The sequence below is a fragment of the Saccopteryx leptura genome, chromosome 1 (assembly GCF_036850995.1).
Source record: "Saccopteryx leptura isolate mSacLep1 chromosome 1, mSacLep1_pri_phased_curated, whole genome shotgun sequence".
In the NCBI taxonomy this organism is placed as follows: Eukaryota; Metazoa; Chordata; class Mammalia; order Chiroptera; family Emballonuridae; genus Saccopteryx; species Saccopteryx leptura.
This window is the reverse complement of record NC_089503.1, coordinates 373,481,523-373,503,540: the sequence shown is the minus strand read 5'-3', so window position 1 is coordinate 373,503,540 and position 22,018 is coordinate 373,481,523. Positions and strand designations below refer to the sequence as shown.

The window sequence follows — 22,018 nt, the reverse complement described above, 5'->3', positions numbered from 1 at the left end:
AACAGTAGCCTCTATTCTAGGTTAACAGAGACAGGCTAGTCCCTTCTGTTACTATAGGTGACCTCTGAGGAGGGAGGGACTCTCAGACCTATAAAACCCAACTCTTTTTTCTTTTTTTGCACTGATGAACCTTATTTCTTTATATTGTTCCTTTCTGAAAAGATTATAGCTATTTGCTTGATACAAAAATTATTCAAATGGAGCACGTATAGAGGGCACTACAGCCTGCCCTTGCAGGGAATGGATTTGTGGTACTGAGCAGAAAAGATAAAGTTCTACAGCTGATTTTAGAGCAAAACACGTATTTTGTTACCTTCGTGTTTGCATTTAAGCACATTTTAAAGCATTTCTTGGGTTGCATCTTTTTTTTTTTTTGTCAATAAATGAATAAAAGTAGTTTTGAGAGCAACACAAACCAGCTCACGGCTCATTGTCCCGAGCGCTGAGAAGTAAGTGAAGCCAGACAGCCCATCCCAGCACGAGCTCCGAGTCAGGAGCTTGAGGCTCACCTCGGCCAGGCGCAGCAGCCCGTTGATCGGGGCCGAGATGCAGGCGTTCCTCTGCAGCCTCCACCCGGAGCCCGTGCATTTGTAAGTCACCACCCCACCGATGAGACTCCCGGGACTGCGGGGAAGGTCTGAGAACTGGCAGAGTTTCTGGATGACTTTCCCGGGTTCCCCAACACCTATTATGGGGTCTTGGCATGTGACGGTCTCACCTGCATCGGAAACATGGAAATCAAAGGGACAATTGAAAGGAGGAGAAGGGACCATGCTCAGGAGGTCGAGCCGAGGTGGAATTTTGATGCTTGCGATCCTTTGGCTTGCAGGGAACTTTTTTGGAGATAGCCAATTTCCTTATTTTGCTCCTGATTTTCCAGAGCCTTTTAGTGCTTTCCATATGTGTCTGACTTCAATCCGCACTTGCTTTTTCTAACAGAATTTATTTCCCACTTCCAATCCCCAGAAATCTTCTCTCTGCTGACTGGAATATGTAAGCCATGGAGAAGAATGAGAGCTTAATATCCCCTCATCCATATAAGAGACATTCAGATTGCCAAGAGTCAGAGTTCCCCATGTATAAGATGCTCCCATGTGTAAGAGGCACCTTAATTTTGGGACCCGAAATTTGAAATAAAATGTATTACATAAAGTTATTGAACTCAAATTTTATTCATCATAAAATGCATACAATTCCCCATCACTGTCAAAACTCCCATCCATTAGCTTGTCCTCATCTGTGTCTGATGACGAATCCCTGTCTTCAACAATGAGCTCAAAAACAAGTGCAAAAAAGTGGGAAATGCAAGTAAAAAAAAATCTACAACCACTGTATAAGACGCACCGTTTTTAGACCCCAAATTTTCCTCAAAAGGCTGAGTCTTATACATGGGGAAATACGGTAATGCCTCAATTCAAGGGATTTTCAGCTCTGGTGTATCAGAATCACCTGGGAAGCTTAGACCATACCAACGTCCAGGCTGACTCCAGTCCAAGTGAACCACAAGGCTTTTCTTGACCATTTCCTCCCCATTTATCTATCACCTGAGGAGTCCTGCCCCCCACCAAGTCTCTGCGTTACCACTTACCCTATTCTAGTTGATAACACTCTTTCTGTGTGTGCGTGTGTGTGTGTGTGTGTGTGTATTTTTCTGGAGTGGGAAGCGGGGGGGGGTGGTGGTCAGAGAAACAGACTCCCGCATGCACCTGATCGGGATCCACCCAGCAAGCCTGCTAGGGGGCAATGCTCAGCCCATCTGGGGCATTGCTCCAGTTGCAACCAGGGCCATTCAAGTGCATGAGGTGGAGGCCATAGAGCCATCCTCAGTGCCCAGGCCAACTTTGCTCCAATGGAGCCTTGGCTGCGGGAGGGGAAGAGGGAGATAGAGAGAATGGAGAGGGGAAAGGGTGGAGAAGCAGTTGGTCGCTTCTACTGTGTGCCCTGGCCAGGAATCAAATCCAAGACTTCCACACTCCAGGCTTATGCTCTACCACTGAGCTAACCGGCCAGGGCCTCTCACAGCTATTTCTCCCCTAGCTTGGGGCTAGGAAATGTAGCTTATTTCTTCTCAAATACCCCATGCCTAAGGCATGCCAATATGAAGGTGCTTACCATATATTACTGAACGGATGAATGAAGGAGTGAACGAATAAATAAATTACTGCTCGTGATTCTAACATTTAAAAGTAATTGAAAATGCTCTCACCAGGCACCAGATGAAGCTTCATAGACGGACTCAGGACTGAATTATTAGCGGCGTTGGTAAAGTGACAGAACACGTCAACATTTTTTGGACACCAGGAAACAATTGAGTTTGCCATGAAACTGAATTTGTAGCATACTTGTTTTCCATTAACTTCTTTTGCTAAGACAGAATTGTTGAAAAGATTAAGTCACAACACGATTATCTGAAGCACCAATTTTGTTAAAATGATCCACTGTGGGTAACACTGGTCGAAACTTTTCCCAGGAATGTGCCACAATCATTTTTTTTTTTTTTGGTATTTTTCTGAAGCTGGAAACGGAGAGAGACAGTCAGACAGACTCTCGCATGTGCCCGACCGGGATCCACCTGGCACGCCCACCAGGGGCGATGGTCTGCCCACCAGGGGGCGATGCTCTGCCCCTCCGGGGTGTTGCTCTGCCGTGACCAGAGCCACTCTAGCGCCTGGGGCAGAGGCCAAGGAGCCATCCCCAGCGCCCAGGCCATCTTTGCTCCAATGGAGCCTTGGCTGCGGGAGGGGAAGAGAGAGACAGAGAGGAAGGAGAGGGTGGGGGTGGAGAAGCAAATGGGCGCTTCTCCTATGTGCCCTGGATGGGAATTGAACCCGGGTCCCCCGCACGCCAGGCCGACGCTCTACCACTGAGCCAACCAGCCAGGGCCCGCAATCATTTTTAATGTGGTTTTCTAAATGCCTCCAGCCTAGAAGTCAGTAAGCCCACATCTGCACACAGGCTAGCCCAAACTTCACTATCCGTGACTCCAAATCTGAACCCACACCGTTTTAGACAGAGGCCTTTTGGAGTGCCCTCTACCCCTCTGAAGCCCATCTGTCCTGTCTTGCCTTCACCGCATTGGTTGAGAGTTACCTCTTTACGGCTCTGTCTCCTCCACTAGACCATAAGGGTTTGGAGAGAAGGTAGCTAGTCTCATATCTCTTTCCACCTCCCAGCGTCTCGTGCAGTGTTTGGCCCATTGAGAGAGCACTGAATGCATGCATGCTGAACACAGAATGTTGAAACATTATGAATGTTTCCATCTTCAGATTGACTCCGGATGGATACTATGCAACCTTATCTAAACTCTCTGGGTCCCTACTTTTCTGAACTTCCGGTGTTCTTTTGATCAGTATTGCTCATTTGAGATGTTTGTGATATGCTTTGCCTTTTATGACATGAACCTTTCTTCATATTCATATATGTGCCCTCACTCCTCTCTCTCCTTTTCGTTGCCTGCTTTGAGGTTTTGCATGGACTAGGTCTTCAAGAATAGTTCTGGAAGAAATGAATGAGCGTGTAGACTGCTCACGACCATGTCTGTGTTTTGACATGTGGGGGTGTGAGCTCATGTTCGGTTGCCCTTACACTGTCGGAACCCTGATAGATCTGGAGTGATGGTATATTCCAACAGAGAGGATTTGAATTTATTTTCCCAAGCGCCATTGAGTTCTACCAGTGGATGACTTTAACCCTCAATATGGAGTTCTGGACCACATAGGTAGTAGAAATTCAAACCCCAAACCTGAATGAGGGCACAACAGTTATAATTCTCAGGGAACATTTTTGTCCACCCAGAGATGAGGACAAACTTTTAACTCGGGCAGGTGGATTTTGCTTTTCTAGCCTTTTTTTTTTAATGAGCATATCACCTTTTGAGGGTTCACATTGTGCTGGTGGGGTGGGGATGACTTAGTTACTACTGCATAGGGAGCAAGGCCTTTTCTTCCATGGTCTTCAGAGACTTAAAACCCAAGGTTCTGGGTTTCTTATATTGGCAGATGTTCTCAGGGAAGCCCCAGCATTAGCTAAAACATTATCTCTACTTTTCTTTTCCTCTGTGTTTGCCACTTGGTTTTCTTTTACTTTCTCGCACACTCAGTTGTGCTTTAAGAGGATTTGTGTAGTGCTTTTATACTGCAGTATGTTGATTCATAACTTGGAGGGAGGACCTACCAGCGTAACTCCACTGAGGAAGTAGTAGACCCGTGAAGGTGTTGAAATACTGTCTTCAGAGCTCCACCCTCACATATTTTCAAAATTTTGCCACAAGCCAAGTGAGGCACAATAGAAAGTAATGATGGCTTGTGGGAGTCGTTCTGTTACACTCTGTCTCTGCAGAAATCCCTGTGTCTACTTAAAGAGTGGGTGTTTAGACTTCACCCATAGGAAATACTGTGTCCTAACAATCCAGCAGTTGGCGCCTTACCAGCAGGAAAGGATAGGGAATCCACATGGAAAGTCACTCTGTAGTCTTCGTCCCCCTCGACGCAGCACTTGAAGGGATGGGAACCTTCGCAGGGAATCGCAGTTTCCAGGGGATCGACCATGATGTTCGGCTCTAGAGGCAGTGGGTGCACAGTGACGTCCTTGGTCGCAACACTGTATGAGTTCTTGTATCTAAATATGCAGTGATAGGTTCCTGGGTGGAAGGAAGCAGAAAGGAGATGAGACTGAGTGATCACTCCAACAGAAGCATTTGCTGGGAGGTGAAGAAGAGGCTCAGTGGTCCCCGTCAAGCTTGGACAAGGGCACACCACAGCTCCTTGGACAGTGGGTAAGACAGTGCTCACTACACTTCCCTCCTGGGTGCTCTGTGTATCTGAAGGACTAACCAAGAGCCATCTAACTATTCATGGATTTTCAAATAAAGTTAAGCGGCTTATCCGAAGTCATACAGTCTGTTAGGGTGGAACTGGATTTCAAAACGGGTTTCGAGTACCTACTCCGAGGCTCTTCCGTTAACCAGGGACTAGATGGGAATTTCTGTGTATGCTGGGAAGGGAAGTTTTTTGAAGAGAGATGTCACCCAAGTGGAACACTGTGATGTAGTGATGACCCATCTTTTTATCTCGAAGTGAGTAGGCTCTTCAGTGTCCAGGACACTATGGCACCACCAAGGAGTGTGTGTGGGAGACAGCGGGAGGGAGAGAGAGAGAGAGGAAAGAAAGAAAGAAAGAACGAAAGAAAGAAAGAAAGAAAGAAAGAAAGAAAGAAAGAAAGAAAGAAAGAAAGAAAGGAAGGAAGGAAGGAAGAAAGAAAGAAAGAAAGAAAGAAAGAAAGAAAGAAAGAAAGAAAGAAAGAAAGAAAGAAAGTAAGTTATGGAAACTACTTAGGTTGAGCCACTTAATTTTATTTGAAAATAAATGAATAGTTAGATGGCTCTTGGTAAGTCTCTTTTCCCAGAGAACATTATGCCAGAGCTCATCAGAGGATGAGCCACCATTCGAGCACCTGCCGTCATGCAGACAGGACAGGAAGATGACAACAGTACCTACAATATAGTAAGACCCTTTGATTTTTTTCCATTTCTTCTCTTTGCCCCAACTCTGGAGAAGCCAGAGGGCAGCTAGCCAGAGGGGCACCAGGCCCAACTCTGGAGAAGCCAGAGGGCAGCTAGCCAGAGGGACACCAGGTAGAACCAAAACAGACCAGCAACTCCTTCCGATTCTGTTGGGAGGGAAGTAAAATTCAAATTCAGTCCAAAATGAAAGTGTAGCTGGTTTAGATGAGGCTAGACTATTTCAGTACTCGAGTCTGAGAAAGTTTAATAGGTGACTGTGACTGGAAAAGCTATGGCCCCTCTGAGGCTGTTGCCAGCAGGGAAGAGCAATTCGGAGAGAGTTAGGTGTGAGTTCAGCACGAGAGGAAAGTGCTCTCATTCCCTGATTTTCCTTTTTAACTACCAAGTCCAGCCAAACAATAACTCCTTATTTCTACCAAGTGTCTGGTCTTTACATGAAAAAAAAATGGAGAAGACTTGGAATTCACCAAATTGAACTGATTAACCTTACAATTAATGAAAGACTTCGGAGTCAGGTGGTTCAGAGGTGGCCACTAGAGCCAGACAGTCTCGGCTTCACCCTGGAGCTGCCATTTAGGAGATGTATAATCTCACGTAGTTTACTGAACCAGACAGTCTCGGCTTCACCCTGGAGCTGCCATTTAGGAGATGTATAATCTCACGTAGTTTACTGAACCAGACAGTCTCAGGTTCACCCTGGAGCTGCCATTTAGGAGATGTATAATCTCACGTAGTTTACTTAACCTCAATGAGCCTCCGTTTCCTCATCTGTAAAATGAGGATAACAATAGCATTCTCCTCTCAGTTTATTGCTTTAAATGAATTAAGACACTTGAATACTTAGCACAGTGTCTATCACATAGTAAGTGCTCAATAAATATCAGTTGTTATTGTAGCAGTTTGGTCAAATTTTCTTTTCTTTCCCCAAGGATTTGCATTTTTCTTCCCAACATGAATAATATTATATAGAGAGATGAGTGGAAATATGCATTTGTCTTCCTTTGGAACTAGGCATATGCTTTATTTCCCCATGTATAAGACTCATCTTTTTAAGAAAAAATTGAGGTCTAAAAACTGGGTGTGTCTTATACAGTGGTTGTAGACTTTTTTATTTGCATTTCCCGCTTTTTCACACTTGTTTTTGTGCTCATTGTTGAAGACAGTGATTTGTTATCAGACACAGATGAGGACAAGCTAATGAGAGGTTTTGTGTGTGTGTGTGTGTGTGTGTGTGTGTGTGTGTGTGTGTGTGTTTTCTGTAGTTTTCTGAAGTGAGAAGTGGAGAGGCTGAGAGACAGACTCCAACATGTACCCGACTAGGATATACCTGGCACATGCCGACTAGGGGGTGATGCTCTGCCCATCTGGGGTGTTGCTCCATTGCAATTGGAGCCATTCTAGCGCCTGAGGCAGAGGCCATGGAACCATCCTCAGTGCCCGGGCCAACTTTGCTCCAATGGAGCCTTGGCTGTGTGAGAGAAAGAGAGAGATAGGAAGAAAGAAGAGGGGGAAGGGTGGAGAAGCAGATGGGTGCTTCTCCCTTATGCCCTGACCAGGAATCGAACCTGGGATATCCATATACTGGGTCAATGTTCTACCACTGAGCCAACTGGCCAGGGCATGGATAGGAGTTTGACAGTGATGAGGAGTTGTATGAATTTTATGATGAATAAAACTTGAGTTCAATAACTTTATGTAATACATGTTTTCTTTTCAAATTTCAAGCCTCAAAATTAAAGTGCATCTTATACATGGGGAAATATAGTAAATCCTTTACCTAGATTTTTTTGATACCACAATTGGTGAAACACTTCCAAAAGTCTGATAAAAGTACTCTCCCCCTTTTTTTAATTTTTAAATTTTATTTAGAAAATCTAACAGGGTGACTCAAAAATCCTGTTAATTTCATGGCCAGAGCACAGTCTCTACAATGAGAAACACAACATTTCAGTCCTGGCTTTACAACCTAAGGCAGGGGTCCCCAAAATTTTTACACAGGGGCCCAGTTCACTGTCCCTCAGATTGTTGGAGGGCCGGACTATAAAAAAAACTATGAACAAATCCCTATGCACACTGCACATATCTTATTTTAAAGTAAAAAAACAAAACGGGAACAAATACAATATTTAAAATAAAGAACAAGTAAATTTAAATCAACAAACTGACCAGTATTTCAATGGGAACTATGCTCCTCTCACTGACCACCAATGAAAGAAGTGCTCCTTCTGGAAGTGCAGCGGGGGCCAGATAAATGGCCTCAGGGGGCCGCATGCGGCCCGTGGACCGTAATTTGGGGACCCTGACCTAAGGTCTAGATGCTTAGGTGTATTAGCCTCTCTGAGCCTCAGTTTCCACATCTGTAAAGTGGGTATCATGACACCTTCCCCGAAAGAGCTATTGCATGAAACGTGATGATGCATTTCATGTAAAGTGGCTGGCACAGACACGTCCCAGGACGGGCCCACCCTGGATGGAACTGCTGTAGCATGTTTGCGAGGCTCTGGGCCACGGAGCAGGGGCTGGGCCTTCCCCTCACCGTTCCACTCCCTCGTCGAGGTCGTCACCGTGAGCACGGACTCCGCTCCGTCAGGGTACTTCCTTGTGGTGTAGAACCTTTGGTATATTTTAATTCCAGCAGAAGTGTTCCAGTACACCTCATCATAGTTACTCACATCACTGATGCACTTTATAGAGAAGTTTTGTCCCTCAGAAACAGAAATTGGGTCCGGGGTTATTGTTATGTTGGCTGAAAGAATGCAAACAAAACAGACAAAAAAAAAACAAACCGACAACAAGTATAATGTTTAGTCTTTCTGGTGCCATCGACACAGGAGTGAAATTCAAGACAGAGACAGAAAGCGCGGACCGTCCTGACTACTGTGTCAATGCGGGATTGGTACCTGGCCGCTCCTGGGCTTTACTTGTCTCTAGGCTGCTGCCGGTGGTGCTTTGAACTGTACTCATTTCCATCACATGCCTTAGGAACTCGTGCACTTCCCCTTTGTGGCGGGATTTATCTCCTGATGATCAGCAGGGCGAAAGGTTGCAAACTTAGGGATGGTGACTTAACCCGAGCTCCCCTCCAATCTCTTCCGTGACGCCCCCAGCCAGGGCCACTAAATGGCTCAGTCCTTATAACAACATCAATCTCCAGTCTTTTAAAATACTTAAAAAAAAATTTATACTGCATTGTGTTTTAATTTCTCTCGTTCTCTATTTCTTCTCCATAAAAGCAGGAGCCCCTTATGAGAGGACTCTCTCTTCTGGGTCTTTGCATCAGCACCTAGCACCTGGGTCTGGTACTTACTAAGTACAACCAGCACTCCCTAAGCGGAGCGACCTCCGGCACTGCATTTTAAGCAGGGGGGTCATAGAGTTTATTGCCCCAATAATTACACCTGCACTATCGCAGGTGAACTAGGCTGTTCAGCTAGCCCAACTCTGCGTCTCTCTACATTTACTCCTCTTTCTGACAATTTCCGTGTAGGTTCATGAATATTTATTCACTGAGAACGTTAACAAGACCTTTACAAATATAAACACTTACATGAACAGCCCACTATTTTTGCCTCTGGCTATTTCTTTCCAATCCCCGTTGGAGCATGTGTTTTACACAGCTGACATTTCAAAATGCGTTCACTTTTGTCTTCTACAACTGAACAAGTTCATGCCTTGAGCCTACTGAGGCTAGTCTGTTCTTCCAATCAATGTAAAATATGTTCCTTAGTTATAACCAGAAAGAAACCAAACAGGGTTTTCCATAGTGCTCTTTAGAAGCTGGAATTTAAATGTTCAGATACAGCTCCAAACCCATATAAACAAGGGATCAAAGTGTCCCTTGCATTGCCCTTCTTGGCTGTAGGGACATTGAGGTGGTTTTCTGAGCTTTAGTGGATTCTGAGATAGAGAGACGAGGAAAAGGCTGCTGGACCCATGAATCACATTCTCTTGATTCTGAGGTGAGGTTCCAAACTACCAGACCAGGGCTTGACTGCGAAGGCTAAACGTGTCCCCAAGGCAAGGGTCCACCTAAGGACGCAGCTCTCAGAGTGGACATTTGCCGTATACAACTGCGCTCACCAGACAACTGTGAGTTGCTCAAAGGACCCATGATCCTAAGGTAATCGGCAATCACATTTTCAAATAAACCTAACCTTGCTCTTTGTAAAAATACCAATTCACGATAATAAGAAATGTGAACAATAGTAACAAATATAATTATATAAAGTCTACCGGAAAGTTCTGTCCGTTTCTATCACAATAAGTTTCAACACGTAAGCGCATGTTTATTTGGCGCATATGTGCCTCTCTATTTTTATCACTTAATGTATACATACTGACGTAGCAAATTAACTAAAACAAAGTTGATTCACGTTAGTCTTATGTGTGAAGCGATAGTGTACCATGGCTACTGATAGAGTTCATTTATGCCACTGTATTGTATACGAATTTCAACAAGGAAGAAATGCTACAGAAGCATGTAGAAATTTATTGAAAGTGTTTGGTGAAGGTACAGTTTCTGATAGGACATGCATAAGATGGTTCAAAAAATTCAAAACAGGTGATTTCGACCTTTCTGATAAGCCACGTTCTGGGCGACCATCTTTGATCGATGACGATGTTGTTAAGACCATGTTGGAGCAAGATCCTTTTCTGACAACATCAGAGATCGCAGAAAGGCTTAAATCAGCTCAGCAAACCATTTTGGACCATATTCGGAAGATAGGATTGGTATAGAAATGTATTATTTAATAAAGTTTATTGACGGTAAGAAAAATTTGTATTTTGTTTTATTCCAGAAATGGACAGAACTTTCTGGTAGACCTTATATTAGTCCTTTCTCCAACTTGTTTGGGGGTGGGGTTGGGGGTGGGGTGGGAGGGGTGTTTCATGATTTACCTATATAGTTTATTTTTATAAGATGGGCAGAAAAACAAGTTTGATCACCTTATTTTTGCAGACAAAGTTAGTTATGAGGAGAAGAAATGCTATTTTTAAGGGTACTAAGTAGGCTGAATTCATTGAAATATCTCCGCCACTTGTTACAACTGTAAAATAACCACAAAGTATCAGATTGTTCAAGCTGTCTGGGGCCTCTTCCTAGAACAGGTGAAATGGGAGGGAGGTAAAGCATGGTGGGGAATGAGTCAGACTATTGTAGTTCAAGGGAGGGAGAATGAAATTATGGGAGGAAAAGGGGGGACATTTGGGCTGTTCTCCTTATTATATTATAAACCCAAGATTAAATAGGTCTAATCTGAGTGTGAAACTACTTCCCCGTCCACTTTCTGCCCTATCAGCACAGGGCAGGCTCTTCCTGCCCCTCCCCCCCCCCCCCACAAAGGTTCTCACCCTTCCCTGCTCTAAAGACTTCATCTGAACTTAATGGCAGAGAGGGAAATCCTCTACTGCGTTCCATTCTGTGACCCACCCCACCTGCACTCCCAGCACCAGGGAAGGCCCTGCTTTCTGGCTCATGGACATCCCCAGTTGATTGGCAGCCCTGGGTTTGAGGGGCAAGGCTGAAACTTCCAGTTAGAGTCCTTACCCACAGACGTGAATGTCACTTCTATGCTCTTACTGCCTCGGGCACCGTGGGCACTGATGAACTCACACGTGTAGACGACTCGGCTCCCCGCGGAGCCGCTGGGACACTGCGTTCCGTTGGCCTGGAGGGTATACCTGCTGCAGCTGGGCTCTGAGTCTGTTTCGGGGACTCCTGCAATGACATAAGCAGTTCTTCCTCTGTCACGGCTGGCTGATGCTCTGAGTGAGTAGCAGCCGAGAGGCCAAATCAGTGAAAAAGAGGGATTGATTAAATTAGATTTCTTCTCTTTGAATGGAGAGGTGGCAGGGTAGTGCACTGGTTAGGTCTGCAGACTCAAAAGGCAGGTGGCCTGGCTACAGAATCCAAAGTCAACCAAATACTGGCAGTGGGTTGAGAAAGTCACTAAACTGTTCTGTGCCTCAGTTTCTCTTGATGTAAAGTGAGGAGGAATAATAATAGCTACAGCCCAGGGCTGTAGGCAGGTAAAATGTGTTAATACATAAAAACACTTAGAGCAACACCTGGCTGGGGTCTGCCCCGTTAGTGATGGTCATCAGAATGTGAAAAGGGGAAAAGCAGGGTCTTTGGACATGATTTCCACTGGAAAGGGAGAAAAAAGTAAGATTATTACTATTATTAAAAGGAGAAAGAAGAAAAATGGGAATATCTGATAGGCATCTCATTTGAGAAACGTTTTCATAACTTGTTTCCCCATATTAGTCTTTATCATTTTTTTGGACACTTCAACGTCATGCTTTCTCGGGTTACCAACTATTTCTCCTTCAAAATAGCTCTCCCAATACCTTGTTTTTCATTTCCCGGATGCCCTGCCCTCCCAGTCCCCTGTGCGTCCTGCCTGTGGCTCTATAACACCCTCCTGGTGAACGTTTTCTAGTCCGGTCCCTCTGGCCTCTAACGTGGCCCATTGCCATGAATGCCTCGGCATCCCTCCAGCACTGTCAGTCTTCCAAACATTAAAGAAGATGAATAAACCCTCTGATGGGCTCCCGCAGAAATGCATCCTTTTCAACCTTGGCCGGCTAATCTGTGATCTTTGAACTATTTTGATATGTAACCATCTTTTTTCCCCAGTCCCCAAAATGGTTGTTCAAAACACAACATTGACTTCCATCTTCACCCCCTTGACTATAAACTACCTCCTCGCTCATAGGCACAAGTGTCCCAACGTATCTCTACAGCTCATCCCCTCCACTTATTTTCTGCAAAGCCCCTTGCCCCAGTGCCTCTAGGCCCTGTTCTATGCTCTGTCTTCCCTCTCCTGTGTCTTTCATCTTCCCATGGGCTCTTTCCTGGTTAACTACTGGCTATATTTGTCTTCCTTTCCTAAAAGCATCTTAATCTGGAAGCTTCTTTCGCCACCACTCCATTATCTTCCTCTCTTCATAGCACAGCGTTTCTGCATTCACCACCTGTAGTCTTTCACAACGATTTTTATCAAACAGCTGTAACTGACCGTTCCCCTGTACTCCGCCCTAGTGTCCCTTTAAGGTCAGCTGTGGTTTCCTCTTTCCCACCCCAGGGGCTTCTTCCCCTGCTCCCTGGGCTTCAGTGTCCACTCTGCGGACTGCCTTCTCTGTGACATGGCCCGCTCAGTCCCACAGGCCTCTCCTGCCTCTCTCCGTCTTCACCCCTCCTTCTGGGCATCCCTTCTGCTCCCCAAGACCTTCGCCTTGCCCCAAGCACTCTGATACTGGCCTTTTCTTACCTTTTTCTCTTCTGTCTCACTGGGAAATGTATCTTATGCGCTCCTGTAAATGGATAACCCTCCACTCTATCTCCAAGAAAAACACTCTTGATGGAAACTCTGGAAGCAGATTCCCAAGTGCCAACTTGATACTGGAGATACCTCCAACCCAACACGTCCAAGTGCAACTCATCTCCTTCCTCCCCAGACAAAGCCTGCACGCCTGCCAATGTTTCTTTTCTTTGCCGTTGGCAGTTCACAAAATTAAAAATCAACCAGGGGTGACTTTGCTTTTTAGGGGGACATTCAGCAATACTTGGGGACCATTTTGGCTCTCACACCTAAGGGTGCTACTAGCATCTATCTGGACAGTAGAGACCGGCAATGCTGATCAACATCCCGCAATGCATAGGACAGCTACCCTCAGCAGAGTGATTTGTCCCAAAATGCCCCTAGGGCCGAGGTTGGTAAACCCTGCCTTGGACACACACACACTGATTTTGCATGAAGAAAAGATTCTGCAGTTAGATCAGAAACTGCTGGTGGAAACCAAAGCTCAGAAGCAGCAGCCTACCGGTCTTGTTCGGGGAGAAGCAGCAGTTCTGTGGGGCTGATACCTGGAGGGGAGGGGGGGAGGTTAGGCTCCAAAGAGATGGTAAACAGCAAAAGTGGGGGCTCTGAACGGACAGGTTCACACTGTGGTTCATACAACACCGCTGGTGCTGCGCACGCACCGGCAGGTTACTAAGCTGGGGCCGCACTGTCTGGAAAAGAGATCGTACGCAATTACAAGTTTGCTGCCCCGGGTTTAGATCAGATCCTGTGAAAATCTCCCACCAACCACATTGAGGAAAATTGAGGGGCTGGCTTTCAAAGCTATTGTCCAAAGTAGTTATTGTGGCAGATTCAATATATTCAGCTCTGTTTTAAATATTTACATTTATCGTCTCAGTTTTTTTCTCCCCGCAAAAGTCTTGTAAAGTGGGTACCATTATCACTTTTTTAATGGACGGGGTCTGGGAGTCAGTGAGGTGACCCCACCTGCCTTGCCGCAGGACAAGGGTGTGTGGCTGGGCTAGGACCACAGCTTTCCAAGACTAGATACTGTCTTACTGAAAAGCCAAGGCTGTAAAGATAATTTTTTCAGGACAGAAGACTTGGTGCCGGTTCTTTCTCTCTCTCTCTCTCTTTCTTTTTTTTAAATCCAATTTGTGGGCACTCCTTCCAGTAAGAGGAATCACTATTTAAAATCGAATTTGTCTGTGGTTGTCGTTAGCAACCTAGGGAGAGACGTGGAGAAGGAAAAAGCAGTGAGCCAGGAGGGGGCGCCCTTTGCCACTGCCCTGACGTCATCTCCTCCTGCGCAAATGAGGGAGTGGACTAAATTCATGGCTCTCACTGCCCCGCCCAGTGAAATCTGTGACAGTGAAGGGCACACGCCACTGCCTGGAGCTCAGACCCGGAGATTCTGATCTAGTTGTGAAGCCCTGAAACCTGACCCCTGGGTGCAGTCAGGAAGGAGAATGCGGCCTCCAGCAATGCTGCTTGCTACTTCTCCTTGCTTCCTCACTCAGGTCTCAGTCCCCGAGGCACCCCGCTTCTAGTGGCACTTTATAAAGTGACTTGAAAGCCACAAGATTGATTTCTGTTTAATGAGGGGAAATGGCGGGCTCACTTTTCCTCTCTTACTCATACTTTGTTTGGCTGCAAAAATGACACGTGGGTCAGCACACAGGCGTGCACAATAACACCAGCTTCGAGACTCAAGCGGGGCCATCGGGAAGAAAAGGCGCAAAAAAGGAACGCCTGGCGTTTGAGGCTGGTCCTCCGTCACAGGTCACTCGTGTGCGGCTCCATGATGCCACACGCCTTAGCAGTCCGCCAGGAAGGGGCTGACACCCTTTTGCAAAGATTCATTTGTTTTATGAGTGATTGGCATGATGTCGGGCGGAAGACATCTATCTGGTGGGCGGGGCCAAGAACAAGTTTATGGACACATTTGGGAAACGTTCTAGCTTGTGGGCAAAAAAGGGAATTAAGACTTCAATAGTTTGTGTCATCATCATGCCACATAAGCAGTGCTATGGTGACACGATAAACCCTGTTGCCTTTAAATTCTCCCAACTTGTCAATTCGTCGTTCTTACACCGTCTAAAGAGAGATGCAGAAAAACGAGAGGCTGCACTAATAATAGGAACTGTTGGTACCTCTACTATGACTACTAGAGGTCCTGCTATTTCAGTTACCACAGTCAACTGTGGTCTGAAACTATTAAATGGAAAATTCCAGAAATAAACGATTCACAAGTTTTAAAGCTCACACCATTTTGAGTAGTGCGATGAAATTTTGTTCCATCTCTCCGTCCCACTCTGGATGTGAACCATCCTTCTGTCCAGAGTATCCGTGCTGTATTATTAGTTATTATTGCTAATCTCTTATTGTGCCTAATTTATAAATCAAACTTTATCATAAGTGTGTATGTATAGGAAAAACTGTATATCTAGGGTTCAGTACGATCCGTGGTTGCAGGCGCCCACTGGGCATCTTGGAACGTACACCCCGTGAATAAGGGGGACCATTGTATTACTTCTGCCAGGAATTCTACTATTGCTGATTACTTCTTTCTGTCTTATTTCTTGCCAGACTGTTTTGAAAATGAAGTGCGTCTGTTTCTGAGACAAAGTGACACCTTCAGTTCCAGATGTTTTGGGGTGATTGATTTAGCCGGATGGATCCTTACTGACCTGGAAATATGGGTGCTAGGGCACCTGAGGAATTAGGAGGAAGACTGCAGCAGAGAGGGGGCAGCAGGGAGGGGGAGGAAGGGCCCGGTGCCCAGAGCAAAGACTAATTTTCATCAGAGAAATGGTTTCTGCAGGTCCCCCGGCGGCCAGCCCTGTGACAGGAAACCCATTGTTCTGAGGTCGGCTCAGCCCGCACCAGGCATCAGGAATGTCTGAAGAAGTGGTGGCCGCGGAGAAATCTGTGAGCATCCGCGCGGCAGGCTTCCTGGCTCCCTGCCAGACCGCGAGGTTTCTCACCTCCCAGAGTTGAAAGCTTGTAAGCTTTCACGGGAACTTTGCAAGGTCTTTCTCTCCTCTGGCGGTTCCTTCAGGATGCCTACACCTCCTCTCCCTTAAAAATCAAGGAAGTGACTAAGCGGACCATGTGTCAACATTTTCAGCAGTTACCAGATGCCTTTCCCGTTCTCCTGAGCTCTTTAAAGTCAAATACAAACGCTGCGGCTGAAACGCTGAAACGTGTTTTGCACAATAGATGTGCTCAGTAAAAGGTTCAGGCAAATTGATCATTATTTTGTTTTTTTTATATAATTTAATATAGTCTGAGAGCAAAGGTTTTGTAAAATAAAGTCTTCACCATTGCTAATGTATTTTGAGTAAAGCCACATTTTATTTTAATGACTGTTTTTTTAAAGATAAAGATGGACACTTAACACTAATCATTTCTTTTTTTTAAAGTTTAATGATTTCTCTTTTTCTTTTTAAATATTTTATTTATTGATTTTTTTAGAGAGAGAGGAGTGAGAGAGAGAGACAGAGAGAGAGAGAAGGGGGAGGAGCAGGAAGCATCAACTCCCATATGTGCCTTGACCAGGCAAGCCCAGGGTTTCGAACCGGCGACCTCAGTGTTCCAGGTCGACGCTTTATCCCACTGCGCCACCACAGGTCAGGCCAACACTAATCATTTCTTAAGGGAAAGACTGGGCCTTGTTATATGTGGTTTCTAGGCAGAAGACAATGTTCTGCTTCTGTACAAACTCCGCCAGATCGGCTCATTCTGGTGCTGGCCCACTGGGCATGGTGATACAGTTCGGCCAAGATAAACACCCGTCTTATCTTGAAGTGAGTCCCAATTCTTTTTCTTTTTCTATTGTGACAACCTTCAGTAAATCATTTAATTTGGACCTCAGTTTCTTTCTGCAGATTAGATGGGAAAAACTGCCAGCCTCAAACTTGTGGTCAAGTTTAAATGTGATTAAGATAATGTATTTTTTAAAAATTGGTTGATCATGAACCATTGTACCAATTAGTGTTGCCATTTTAATTTATTGTTATTATTATTAATTGTTATTATTTCCATTTATCAGTATCAAGTGGAGGGCGTGGTGGAGAACTTCAAGTAAGAGCTCAGATCTAAAATGAAAGGCCAAGGGGATCGGAAATTGATGCGAGACAAGTACGAGGCAAACGGGTCTACACAGGGAGGTAAAATCACAGAGACACGGGATTCGCTAACAGAGGAAAGTGTGGACACCAAAGCGGAGAAGTGAAGACAGACGCCAAGAGGAGAGACACAGAAATGAGAAATTCCAAGTCAGACTTCGAGGCAAAGGCGATGACCTCATCCTCAGCTCTTTGCTGGAGTGGAAAAGGGTAGGAAGTGGCCACGAGCTTTTCTGGAGGCAGGAGACACCATGGACCTAAGTCAGAAGATCACTCCCTCTTGGGTCTGCTCTGCCGGGATCTCGTCTACCATCTACACACGACACTTGCATGTATGTATTTTTGGAATTTTGTTCTGGAGTGGCTAAAAGGGGAACTGACATCCAATCGAGTACTTTTTCACAGAATGAAGTCTAAAAAGAACAGCCATCGGACATTTCCTCTTTCACCCTACAGCCTCTCCCATATTTACGTGGCCAAGAGGCCAAGAGGCCAAGACTTGTTTGCGAAAGGGCGTCTGGGATTCTTACCTGGGATGCTTATCTCCCCTTCTTGCTTCCACTCTATGGTACTCCAGTTCACGTTAATCTCACTGCAGCAGTTCAGAGATACGGGGCTGTTGTCACACGTCACCTTCACTTCTTCATTTGCCAAAATTTGGATGGGTGTGACATTGATTCTTTTTCTGGACTCATATTCAAAAATATCTAATGTCAGTTTGCAAATGTATTCACCTGTATAGAATACACAGAAGCATTTGTCATCACTACATGTATGTATCGCCTTAGAAGAACGAGAGCCTCATCTCATGTGTCATGACAGTGCTTCAAGAAATATCATTTTCAAAAGCATCTGAGACTGGGTCTGAACAACCCTAAAGGCACACCCAGGGAGTGGGAAGTTCAGTGCAGAAGTTTCTGATGTCACAAGGTCAAGAGTAAACATGTTCTAAGGAAGGAGCAGAAATCTCAGAATCTTCGCCGGTAAGTAAAGAGGCTGGGGATGAAAGAGATGGAAAGGAAAAACTGGAAAGCCTTGGAGAATTAGAAGGTTGTAGATAATTCTGGCATTCTACTTAACCCTGTGGCAAAGTCAGAATGAGCAAAGGTTGCCAGAACCCATACATCTACAACCTAACCTATTCAGAGAAAAACATATGCCTGTTGACCTCCAGCTTATATCAAAACTTATTAGATTTTACACTTTGTTTTATAGATACACACACTTTATTTATTTATTTATTTATTTATTTATTTTTATTAAGTGAGAGGTGGGGAGGCGGGGAGGCAGAGAGACAGCTTCTTACATGTGCCCCAACTGGGATCTACCTGGCAAGCCCCCTACAGGACAATGCTCTGCCCATCTGGAGCTGCTGCTTCGATGCTCGGCAACTGAGCTATTTTAGCACCTGAGGCAAGGCCATGGAGCCATCCTCAGTGCCTGTGGCCAACTTGCTCAAACCATTGGCTTCGGGAGGAGGAGAGAGAGAAAGAGAGAGAGAGAGAGAGAAAGAGCAGAGGGGGAGGGGTAGATAAGCAGTTGGTCGCTTTACCTGTGGGGGAATCAAACCCGAGACTTCCACATGCCAGGCCGATGCCCTATCACTGAGCCAAATGGCCAGGGCTAAATATGCACACTTTAAATATCACATGTCTATTCTACTTCAACATTGGTATTTAAAAATTTTTAAAAATAAAAAGCACAAGTCTGCTTTCTGTCTCAGGTTCCAGCTCATCAGCTTCAGAAACATGTGGAAAATTTTATTTGTCTCCCAAAGCTAATTTGCTTGGCTGATACACCTTAATTTTCAACTTGGAAAAGCTGAGCCTCGTGACTTCTTCATGAAGAAGAAAAGGCCATATACACATTCTGTGGTCTGCTTCCTTTCCTCCCCCCAGGCACTGGACGGACACCCACCCGCGTCAGCCTGGGTGATGTTGTACACGGTGAGGCGCGACACGGAGGTCATGTTGTTGAGCACGGCGGTGTAAACCCAGAAGCGGCTGCTGTTCTGGATGTCGGTGCGCCTCTCCACGTGGTGCCAGGACACGTTGGAGGACAGAACCTCGGTCTCACACAGTAGAGTTACCGTATCCCCTTCAAAGATGATTTCTGGTATGACAGAGAACTTGGTTTCATCTGGGAACCCAAAGAAAAAGATTATTAGAATTCCAAAGAAAATAAAGTGCAATTGATGCTACTCACGAGACAACTGCCAGCATCAGGGTTCTCTAGACGTCACCACAGTGACACTCTATCTACCACTGAGCCAACTGGCCAGAGCCAACTAAGATTTTTCAAAATCACGTTCAACTCTTAGGAATCAAGTCCACCTGTGAATAGTTAATGTAATGAACTGACTTTGAAGTCACACAAACTTGTGTTATTTACTATGTGTTCTTAAACAAATTATCTACCCTCTCCTCTGAGCCTCCATTTCCTCACCTGTAAAATGGAGATGACGACTTCTACCTCACGGAATATGTGAAGATGAATTATGTGAACATACTGGACTCAACACCGAGAAGGTACAATAAGAGTGCCCTATTTTCCTCACTGTTGTTGCTAGTAACTACGACTAATAAAACTGCCAGCATCATATATATGGTTGTATGGAATGGATCATAAATTAATTGGCAGTGATGAAAGAAAGAGCGATCCGGTTTAGGGAACCTGCTGATTCATCAGGTGTCTCCAGAGGATTAACAGATGACCAGATCAGTGAGTGGAACGTTCTGCAGATGGCCAGGTGCCCTCTGTGTTTCACAAAGATGAATTTCAAAATCTGTTCATGACACCAACACACCCATGCAGCATTTTTCTTTCTTGTTCTCGTCCTCTCTCCTCTGCCTCTCAAATATAATTTTTAAAAAATACTCAGCCACTTGAATGTTTTGAATACCATTTGTATTCTGGGCAAACACTACCAGCACTATGGAGGGCAGGGTGGTGACCGAGTCCGCAGTGAAATAGCACAAGACAAGGTTCATGTTTCGTGGTTTAAGGCCGAGTACCACACAGAACCACGTTCTGGTCTTTGAAGGAGCACAGAGATGAATGTGGATCCTCAGTGGAAAGGGAGGGGGAGGTGAGCACCAGTCACAATGACTTCATCATTCTTTGGCAGAGTAAACCCCGGACACTGAGGCACTGTTGTGAGCTACCCCGTCAGCACCATTATTCCTGGACTGACAGCCACCGACCAGTAAAACTGCTGGATACTTATGCGTTTAAATATCTATCCTCAGCACAACTGAAATTTTGGGGGAAGAGTAATCATAATGGAAACTTCTCTATGCTAGAAACTGCTACTCTCCCATGCCCTCATGACGACATATAAAAAGAAGTTTTCGGGGCAAACAAAGCATCTGTTGGCGGGTGGGGTGGTGGAAGGGGTGAGCGTGTGGCTTTGCCGAAACTGTTTCTGGGCGCGTCCACCCCTTTAGGTCAGTGATTCCCCTTTCTTTAACTTTCCAGTTTTCATCAGTTTGTTACTGCCTTATTTATTCTGAATTTTTATTTTGCCATTTTATCTTGCTTCTGTTACAGCACTTTCTTACGACTGTGTATATCTTTGCTAGTATTTTATTTTTAAAAAGATCTGCTATCTAACAATACTAGCTGAGAATGTAAAGAGAAAGAGCCCAAAGCTGCTGTGAGGACAGCCCACCTGCTGAGAAGGGTGCCCTTTCTCCCAGCTGTGCCCGCTATAGTCCTGGCTGTGTCCTCCCTGACGGTGGCCCGCGTTGCTCCAGAGAGGAACCACCTTTCCTCGGGGACCTCCGGCCTGGGTTATCCAGGACATCTGCCAGCCCCCCAAATCTCTGCCTAGACAGCTGCCCTTACCATCCCTTGAGCAATAATACAGGTCCACCCACCTACTAACACAACAGAGCCCGAGCCTGTACCCCATTTGTAAAACCGGGGAGAACATCTAAATTCCAAGGATTCTTACCACTGTTCAGTGGGATCCAAAGCAGTGATTCTCCCACTTTCCCGGGCATCAGATCACCCAGAGGGCTTGTTGACACACATTGGCCCTGCTAGGTCTGGGATGGTCCCAAGCATGTGCATATCTAAGAAGTCCCCGATGGTGCTAGTGTTGGTCTGGGACTCCACGTAGAACCACTGCTCTGAGTAATGATGACTCCCTATCTGAGACCAGTGCATTTCATGACTATCCCAACCTCCACCACAATGCTGGTTTTACTTGGGGTTTTTTTGTGTGTGTGTATGTTTTGGGCCTATTAAAGTAAAAAAAGTCCATAAACCCAGATGGCTCCATGACCCCCTTGCAAAATCTCTCCCTAGCCGCTCCTCCCCCACCCGCAGGGACATTAGCCCTGTTGGGAGGCTCTGCACCAGCCTAAGCTGGGCACAGGAGACTCTCTCCACTGGGGTCATCGTTCTGTAGTTTCTTAGGTTTAAGCATAACAGTCCACACCATTGCCACATCTCAATGGAATCTGTGCATAGGAAAAATGTAGCCATATCCTACTTACTACTAGTAACTGCTTGAAAGGAAGGGTAGTCCATCTTGTAGGTCTGGTTAAGGTTCTGCATTACGTGCTCATTGGCTCTATGCAGTAGTTCAGTTGACGGTGTTGTCGTCTTGACTTCATACGTCACAACCACACTTCCAGGCCTGGATGGAGACCACTCAGTTCAGTAAAGCAGTAAACTGACCCGGAAGAGTCTAGATCCTTAGCGTTTATTTGTACAGGAAAACAAAACGGCAGGAAGTGTTCGCCAACATCAATGTGCTTTCCAGATCTAGCTGAAAGCCAGAGGCAGGGCTTGCTCGCTCAAATGGATGCGGACAGGTAACGTAAATGAACAAAACAGCCAGACTGGGACGAGCGAACCAATCACGTCAGCTGGCCTTAGGGGGGCAGCCGCAATGCGGACTCCTGTCACACAGCCCTGCTGGCCTAGGGCTACCAGATCAGCTTACTGTCAAACAAAGTCATATCCTGACTGTTTCTGTAAATATATATTTTTTTCTGTAAACATTCTTAATTTTTAACATTGGCTACCAGCTTTTCGAAACACGGCGTAAA

At 45.5% G+C, this 22,018-nt stretch overlaps 1 protein-coding gene across 4 annotated transcripts in view; it reads right to left on the bottom strand.

The window, feature by feature from the left end:
* Positions 1 to 22,018, bottom strand: part of ADGRF5 (adhesion G protein-coupled receptor F5) — a 110,225-nt gene that overhangs the window by 9,110 nt on the left and 79,097 nt on the right. For 3 of the 4 annotated variants that reach the window (XM_066359248.1, XM_066359247.1, XM_066359249.1), the window contains 9 exons: positions 21,461 to 21,603; positions 18,876 to 19,097; positions 17,489 to 17,692; positions 11,070 to 11,240; positions 8,422 to 8,541; positions 8,058 to 8,267; positions 4,427 to 4,639; positions 2,207 to 2,365; positions 510 to 718 (listed from right to left, as the gene is read on the bottom strand). In XM_066359248.1, the coding sequence (XP_066215345.1) occupies positions 510 to 718; positions 2,207 to 2,365; positions 4,427 to 4,639; positions 8,058 to 8,267; positions 8,422 to 8,541; positions 11,070 to 11,240; positions 17,489 to 17,692; positions 18,876 to 19,097; positions 21,461 to 21,603 (1,651 nt within the window). The remainder of the gene's footprint in view (positions 1 to 509; positions 719 to 2,206; positions 2,366 to 4,426; positions 4,640 to 8,057; positions 8,268 to 8,421; positions 8,542 to 11,069; positions 11,241 to 17,488; positions 17,693 to 18,875; positions 19,098 to 21,460; positions 21,604 to 22,018) is intronic. The other variant, XM_066359250.1, reaches the window with a different exon arrangement.